Source organism: Anolis sagrei, chromosome 2 (genome assembly GCF_037176765.1).
Source record: "Anolis sagrei isolate rAnoSag1 chromosome 2, rAnoSag1.mat, whole genome shotgun sequence".
Classification (NCBI taxonomy): domain Eukaryota; kingdom Metazoa; phylum Chordata; class Lepidosauria; order Squamata; family Dactyloidae; genus Anolis; species Anolis sagrei.
Window position 1 is genome coordinate 178488934 of NC_090022.1, and position 8922 is coordinate 178497855.

General features: G+C 42.1%; 1 protein-coding gene across 1 annotated transcript; it reads left to right on the plus strand.

The window, feature by feature from the left end:
• Positions 1 to 7783, plus strand: PQBP1 (polyglutamine binding protein 1). The gene is made up of 7 exons (XM_060763139.2): positions 1 to 162; positions 1964 to 2170; positions 3133 to 3244; positions 3736 to 3845; positions 5285 to 5395; positions 5727 to 5787; positions 7570 to 7783. The coding sequence occupies exons 2-7, from the start codon at positions 2104 to 2106 to the stop codon at positions 7724 to 7726; spliced, it is 618 nt and encodes a 205-aa protein (XP_060619122.2). The 5' UTR covers positions 1 to 162; positions 1964 to 2103; the 3' UTR covers positions 7727 to 7783.
• Positions 7784 to 8922: the final 1139 nt, after the last annotated feature.

Consider the following 8922-nt stretch of genomic DNA (forward strand, 5'->3'; position numbering starts at 1 on the left):
CGATAGGCTGCGGTGGTGTCACGTGCAGAGGGGGAAAGGAAGCTTAAGCTCTTACGGACGGCGGCTTTGTCGGGTCAAAAAGCTTTTAATATTGGAAACGGTTGTGTTGAGTGGACTTGTGTTTGATTGGCTCCGACGAAAAGACTGAAAGCAGGGAATCAGGTATGAGCTTCTTCAAACAGAATGTTTGTGTTGTTTTTACCTTTGTATTTATGAAGAGGGGGCACCCAATGATGCTCAGCTAAAGCTTTGAAGAATAGAGTGCATCTACACTGCAGAATTAATGCAGTTTGACACCAGCTTGCTATGGAATCCTGGGATTTAAATTTTTTATAATCTGCTTCGCCTTCTCTGCCAAAAGACCAAACTGCAGCTCCAAGATTCCATAACATTGAGCCATAGCAGTTTAAAGTGGTGTCAAACTGGATTAAATCTACAGTGTAGATGCACCCACATTCAGACATTACTGTACTGAGGAACCAGTGGAGTTCTCCTTCTCTGTAATCCAAATTATCCAAAATGTGTCACATGGGTTTGCTGATGCTCCAAGGTACATTGTTTCAGGCACAACATTGTTAAAATACTGTATAGATTTACCTCCAGTCAAGGGCAGCTTCAATAAGCAGAAGGGATGTATTTTGAAGAGGAACAATCTGCCGTATAATCCAGATTATCAACGCAGATGATAATTCATATTATCTCCTTTGAACTGGATTATATTTGTATTTACTGTTATTGAGGTATTGAATGTTTGTTTTTTTATTTGTTGGAATTTGCCCTAAGTCTCCCAGGAGAGAGAGGGTGGAATATAATTCAAGTTTTTTATTATTATTATTAGTAGCCATCCCCTGTGGCCCAGTCTGTATGTATTTTGTGTATGTATATGTGTGGTTGCATATGTGTGTGTGTGTGTGTGTGTGTGTGTATGTGTGTGTGTGTGTATGTGTGTGCATATATATATATATATATATATATATATATATATGGGTTTGCGCATGCATTGTAATGTAATTTTTATTTTTTGGCTTTTTAAATCCCTTCTGCTGTGTTTTTCAGTATTTTTATGAGTGATGGTCACTTGTTGGCCTGATAGGTTTATTGTGTCCAAATTTGGTGTCAATTCGTCCAGTGGTTTTTGAGTTATGTTAATCCCACAAACAAACATTATATTTTTATTTATATAGATGATGATGATTATTTTTATTATTATTATGATGCTGCCATATAATCCAATTCACAGCAGATAATCTGGATTTTATATGGCAGTGTAGAAGGGGCCTGGGTTTTAGGTTATAGTTTGATAGTAAATCTGCTGGAGAAGAGGAATGAGTTTAATGGTTCAACTGAAAACGAGTGAGTCAGTCCAGTTAAACCCAGTTGCAATGGATTGCTCCTCCTACTATCCCAGAATGAACTTTCACAGTACTGACAGTTTCCAAGTTACAAATAAGGTAGGTTCTGTAGGTTTGTTCTTAGGTTGAATTTATTTGTAAGTTGGAACAGGTACATTTTTTCATTGTAACTCCAGCCATCCAAATATGTGTGTATAAGGGGGGGGGAGCGCTTTTGACAGCACAGGGAAGGGTTAACACTCCTGTGGTGTTTGTTTTGCTGTCTGTGCCCCAGTTCAGAAGATTTTGTTGCACTTTTTGTCCTTGTGATGATAGGATTTGGAAAAAAATGGCTTGTTGTGGAAACAAGGATTGGTGGGAAAGCTTCAATGGAGATCTCTTTTCCTCAGGATAACTCTTCCAGGGGTGAATTTCCCTTCTGAGGGGTAGATTTCTCTCTTTCTATTGTCATACCTCCATTCTTAACTTTAAGTCGTTTCTAAATCAGGAGCTACCTGTAAATCTAATTTCTCAGTCTCTTTTTAGTTTAGGTGTTATGGCTGCAGCTGAATCAATTAAATTTAATCAATGAATCATTGTGTGATAACTGTGGCATTGTTTTATTTTAACAGGCCACCCCCTCGCCCCGAGCTTGGGTCCTGAGTGGATCAGAGTCCTGGAGCTGTTGCAGATCTCTCCCCTCCTCTTCTGAGGATCCAGTGCACAAGAGAAGTGTTTTTTCCATTATCATTCCTGGATTGGAGGCTCCCCAATGCCGCTGCCAGTAGCGCTGCAGTCTCGCCTGGCCAGAAGAGGTCTGCTGAAACATGTGGAGCCTGGTAAGGACAGAAATATCCTTTCCTTGCAAAAGGAAGGGGCTCTAGGATGGGAAACATATCACCCTCCAGCTGTTTGTTTTTTACTTCAGTACCCATTGACCCAGCCAGTAGCTGGAGATGGTGAGAGTTTAAGTTTGACAATGTTTAGGATTTTAAAAGTATTTTAATTTTAGATTCTAAAGCAATGGTGGTGGATCTGTCTTCCACAGAGCAGTCCCAGTATCAGAGCATTACAGGTCCTATATGGATATTTGATTTTCTGTGGTGGCTCATAACATGATACATGATACATGTTTCTAAGGTTGGATCTACACTGCCATACAGGGTGAGGCAACATAACTTCCTTTTTTTAAATGTGCATCATTCAGTTGGTTGAAGATATAGCGGAGCGCTAGTGGTCTCATTCGAGAAGCGGGATTATAAAGTTTTGTCCTGACACAGTTCAGTCGCCATCATGCGTTGGAACAGTGAGGAGCGTGCTTTTGCCGTTGAGGCCTACTTTTCGAGCGGATTTGGAGTGGCCGGTCCGTTCTCCAGATTTGCTCCCTTGTGATTTTTTTCTATGGGGTTTTTTGAAATCCCGTGTTTATGTGAACCATCCAAGGACCCTACAAGATTTGAAGACCAACATCCAGAAAGAAATTGCCAACATAACGCCTGCTATGCTGGCAAGAGTCATAACAAACGCCAGAAATCGGTTTACTCAGTGTATGGAGAATGGGGGACATCACCTACCTAATTTGATCTTCAAAACAACATAAAACAAAACTTTAGGTATGTGCCTATATTATTAAAAAAAATTCTGATTCATACAATGGGTTTTATTAAGTTTTGAAAAAAGGAAGTTATGTTGCCTCACCCTGTATAATCCAAATTCTGAATGCAGATTAACTGCTTTGAGAAACTGGATTATATAGTAGTGTAGATGGGCCCTGCTTCTTACCTTCCATCTTCTTCATCAGAACCAGAGGAAGAAATCATTGCAGAGGATTATGACGATGACTACGTTGATTATGAAGCCACTAGGATGGAGAACCTTCCCCCAAGCTGGTACAAAGTCGTCGATCCTGTCTGGTAAGAACAGAGAAGCTGTGCAGAGCTCCTTCTTCCAGAAATTATTGTTTTTCTATTAGGATGCTTTGCATTTATGTTTACAAAGTTGGTTCATTCAGCATAGTGAGAATATCACCAGAACTTTTAATAGTTTTTTTGTGGGTTATGCTTCCTAGAATCATCCAGCCAAAATGTCCAGCAGTAGTGCTAGAGAAGAAATTCTGGAAATTATAATCCTCAAAATCCTGGAAATTATAATCCTCTTAAACTCAGAATGACCTCTAAAAAGGCTCTATTCTTGGTCAAAGTGGCAGGCTTTTACTTCATTCGCTGCCATAGGCCCTCTAGAGCACTGCTTCTTAAACTGTGGGTCCCAACCCCAAATGGGTTTATATTATACTCTCAAAGGCAGTAATGTTTCACTGTCATCATAGGACAGAGAAACTCCTGATGTCTAGAAATGCTGGTGTGGGCTGTGGTATCAAATGCATGAACCCCTCTTTCCCCCATAGCGGACTCCCTTACTACTGGAACCTAGAGAGTGATCTGGTTTCATGGCTTTCACCCAATGATCCCAACTCTGTGGTGACCAAAGCAGCCAAGAAATTGAAGAACAGTTTGGGTGAGTTTTTGTGTTTCTGTTTCTGATGGTATATGCTACCAATTTGAGTAAGATGGCATGGTGGCAGTGGGAACCAGGTTAAGAGGGCAGGATTGACTTCTTCAAGGGACAGAAAACTGGATTCAGAAGTTTAACTCTGGCTAAGGCTGATAGCTGTTGTGGTTTCCAGGCCTGCTCTAGCTGAGCTAACCTTCAATTGTTAGAATACGTACATTAAATTATTAGGCATGTTTTCCTTTTTCTGTTATCTGCCTATGAAGCTGCAGGGATATTATGAGGCATGTATTTTTGTTTGGTAAAGTAGAAGGTTTTGTTCTCTGCTACCTTCCTGGGACTCTTGCAACTGTACCATATTGATCTGTGTATCATCTTTGCATTTTAAGACAAAGATTTGGCCAGTATTCCCCTTTGTGAGATGTTGATGCATTTAATTCTTTTTATTGGGGTAAATTAGAATTGATTATTGATTGAAGAAGGAGAGAATAGTTAGAGCCACCTGATTAAATTTTTTTTATTTATTTACATTTACAGTATTTGTATACTGCTTTTCTCACCCTGAGAGGGACTCAAAGCGGTTTAGTCTTTAGATTAGGTGTGGGTAATGTGGGGCCCTTTAGATATTGAACGACAAGCTCCATTGTCCCATGGATTAGTAATCATGACTAAAGCTGGCGGGCTGCAGTCCAACAGCATCTGGAAGGCCATATGTCTTTAAAAGGCAAATATTTCCCCTGACATTAAGTCCAGTCATGTCCAACTCTGGGGGGTGGGGCTCATCTCCATTTCTGAGCCAAAGAGCCGGTGTTGTCCGTAGATGTCTCCAAGTTTATGTGGCCGGCATGACTGCATGGAGTTCCGTACCTATTGAACTACTCACATTTTGCATATTTTTGAACTGCTAGGTTGGCAGAAGCTGGAGCTAACAGTGGGAGTTCACCATGCTCCCCAGGTTCGAATAGCCAGCCTTTTGGTCAACAAGTTCAGCAGATCAGCAGTTTAACCTGCTGTGCCTCCAGGGGGCCAATGTCTTTGGGATCTGATAAAACAGAAGTCCTTTATGAATAGTATTTCATTTGATTGTGAGAAAGAGAAGAGAACTGAAATTTCCCTGCTGAAGGATCATAAGAATTGTAGTCTGACAACTCTTGGGGGTTGCAACTGCCCAGAGATTCACATGGTGAAAATCTCATATTGTTAAATTAATCTTAAGTGCCAGCTAAACATAGGCCAAGTTTCAATATGTTAAGAGTTCTAAAATATGGCAAGGAACAATCTGTCAGCACACTAGGCAATTTTCAGGACCATTGACAAACCTCAATTCCAGGTCTCACCATGTTTATAAAGAAATGGGGAGCACAGAACCCTTTTTCAAGTCTGCAGGGTCAAGGGGAAGGTGGAGTTCTGGGAACTGAAATACAAACTACATGAATCCCTTACAGATGTTGAGGAAAAAACAGAGCGTTTGCATGAAAAGGTGGAGCGGGAAGAGGTGAAGGAGCGCCGGTACCACCGACGAGAGGAGCTGGCCCCTTATCCCAAGAGCAAGAAATGTAAGTGAAGCTGCCTTTGTGTCATGACATGCAGCCAGTGGACTCCAAACCCCAAATATACTTCTTGGTCATGCCAGACCCTTGAGGCATGGTTTCTGGGGGCCCTTGGTCCTTGGGGTCCTGTTAAGACAAAGACAGAGAACCTTCAACACTCCAAGTGTTGAGGACATCAACTCCCATCAGCCGCATCCACCATTAATGATAAGAGATTGAGGGAGCTAAAGTCCAAAACCTCAGGAGAGCTAAAGTTTCCCCAAGCCTACAGCTCGGTGGAGGGGAAAGTTTGGAGTTATGACAAGAGTCTTGTATCTCTCTTGTTTGTTCTCTGCAGCCAGCCGGAAGGACGAAGAACTCGACCCCATGGACCCTAGTGCTTACTCTGATGCACCTCGGTGAGTCTGCTCAGTGCCATCCTCATTAAAGCTTAGTTTCCCAGCAAAGAAATGAATAGAGAACAGATGGAAGATCACAAGCAGGCCTGGTGTGCCCTTTTGCATCCAGTTCAGGGATAGGAGCCTATGCTTGGGTTGCATCTAAGAACTCCAGTTCAGCTGATAAAGGGATTCTCAGACGTTTTCAGCCGTGGAGCCCATTTTGAAACAAAAGTTTATCGAGGAGCCCTAATATTTATAATATTCTATCTATCTATCTATCTATCTATCTATCTATCTATCTATCTATCTCAGGCATGGGCCAGGCCAGTGGATGGAGAGTGTTTGTGTGAACTAATTTACACAGTTAAAAAAATGAAAAACTAAAATAAATGTAACAGTATTTCAGTGGAAGACCCCTGGGGCCATGCAGGAAAAGCACAATCAAAACACCCCCAACAGATGGCCATCCAGCCTTTGTAGTAGTAGTAGTAGTAGTAGTAGTAACAATAATAACAATAGCAGAAATCCCAGAGGAGGTGGGGTGCCTGCGGAGCTACTGAGCACCTCTTGCAGAGCCCAAAGGGCTCCCCGGAGCACAATTTGAGAACCGCTGTGCTAATGGCACCTTCAGTTTAAAACTCCCCTCTAGCAGGAAGGACCTTTTCCTATCCATCTTGAAGAGACTCTGGATACCATATCAACATTTATATTGGTATGAATTGCATATTGCAGTGTTATATGTTCATAATGTTAGCATGTCACAGATTTAGCAGTGAAATGTTAAATATGTGAGATGTTAACATTATGAACAGTGCTTTGATTGGGTATTCCTGTGTGGCACGGTGTTGGACTGGATGGCCCTTGTGCTCTCTTCCAACTCTAGATTTGATGTGTTAAGGCTCCTAGCAAGTTCGGCACATCACAGATTTGAACAGGCATTGCTATTCCAGTTTTAACTGTGTGTTAAGCCTCTGGCAGCTTGACACCTGCTTTTAAATTTTTGCACTGGATATCAGTCTAAAAATTGCATGTGTTCATACATGCAGCATTACTGCTAAGTGCTTTTTTTGCACTACTCATAGGATTTTGAGAGTCTCATGCCATTTCAAAAAGTTTTAAAACTCTAGAAGCCAAGAAACTAAGGGATAGGCATAGAGCAGACTTGTCGAATCTGTGGATCTGTTTTAGATCCACAGATTCGACCCAATCACAATTTTTATAAAAATCAATATTGTATTAAATATATATATATATATAGTCTTCAAAAAATTGAACAAAAAGGAATGCAGGATGTTTAATTTCTCTCCTGCGCCACCCAGTGGCCTTATGCGAGGATTATAAAACTTGCTGATGCAGGAGAAGCAAAATGAGAGGTTGAAAGAGAAGGATTTGATTGTCAGGATGTCAGGTTTATGCACGCATGGAAGGGAGAGTGAGGGGTAGGAAGAGAAAGAGGTAGTTGATAGTATGTAAAAGAAAGTTTGGGACTGGCTCAAGTTTGCAGAGACAGAATGAGGAAGAGAAGCATCTGGTTGTCAAAATGGAGAAGGAAAGTTGGGGACAATTACTTTTGGGGCGTAAATTGGGGTGGAAAGGATCAGGTGGTGCTTGAGCTTTATATGAAGTCTCTGGAATCATCCTCCTTCATATGGAGGTCCCACCGTATTGCTATCCAAGCAGGAATGGCAGAGAGAGACTTGGACCAAAGAGTTGTGTGATGTTAGAATAGAAAACAGGCAAGGCAGATCATCTGGTGTGATTCTATATGGTTTCTAACTCTGTCTGTCTATCTTGCTCAAGGGGAACCTGGTCCACGGGGCTGCCCAAGCGAAATGAAGCCAAGACTGGGGCAGACACCACTGCAGCTGGGCCCCTCTTCCAGCAGCGTCCCTATCCAAGCCCTGGCGCTGTCTTGCGGGCGAATGCTGAAGCTTCCCGAGCCAAGCAGCAGGACTGAGACACCCATTCCCTCACCTTCCCTAATATATTTGATAATAAAGTTACAGGAAAAACACATTTGGGGTAGGGTAATTTTATGTCACAAAGATCATAGAGGCTCTATGACAGTGATAGACAACTGACTTTCCAGTAAATTTTTTCGTGTCAGTAGCGACTTGAGAAACTGCAAGTTGCTTCTGGTGTGAGAGAATTGGCCGTTTGCAAGGACGTTGCCCGTGAGATGCCTGGATGTTTTACCATCCTGTAAGAGGCTTCTCTCATGTCCCCACATGGGAAGCTGGAGCTGACAGAAGGGAGCTCCCCCCGCTCCCCAGATTTGAACTGCTGACCTTTCGGTTGGCATTCCTGCCAGCACAAGGGTTTAACCCATTGCACCACCGGGGGGTCCTAATAATAATAATAATAATAATAGTAATAATAATAAACCTTTATTTGTACCCCGCTACCATCTCCCAAAGGACTCGGTGCGGCTTACAAGAGGCCAAGCCAAAATACAACAGTAAAAACAACAATACAGCAAAATAACTCAAAAACAAGGCAATAACATAAACAACACACAATGACACAATTAAAATCTATGCCAGGGCCAAATGTAATAATTAAAATTTAAAAAGTGCTGGGCATGACCAGGTGAGGTGTTTGGAGGGGGGTGGGCATGCAGATATCCTGGATCTCTGATAAAGTGCGTTGGGGACATAATGCTTGGAGTTTCCTTATTCTGGAAAGGCACACTGGAACAACCATGTTTTCAAGCTCCTCCTAAAAATTGCCAGCGATGGGGCCTGTCTGATGTCCTTAGGGAGAGAGTTCCAGAGTCGAGGGGCCACCACCGAGAAAGCCCTATCCCTCGTCTCCACCAATCGCGCTTACAACCATAGTCCTTCCAGTTACTAGAGCTGCTGGGAGCTACAGTCAAACATTGTGAAGGCCTCATCATTTCCACCCCTATTTGGAGCTTGCAGGAGATTCCGCCGTGTTGCAAGACAAGTCAGAAGCCTCTTCTACACAACTCTATTAAATCAAGATTATCTACTTTAAACTGGATTATCTGACAATGTAGACTCAGGTAATTCAGTTCAAAGCAGATAGTGTGGATTATCTGCCTTGATATTCGGGATTATATGGCAGTTTAGATGGGCCCAGAGTGGGCAGAATTACAAATGTTTCGGGGGTTTCCTAATCTCACTAATTTCT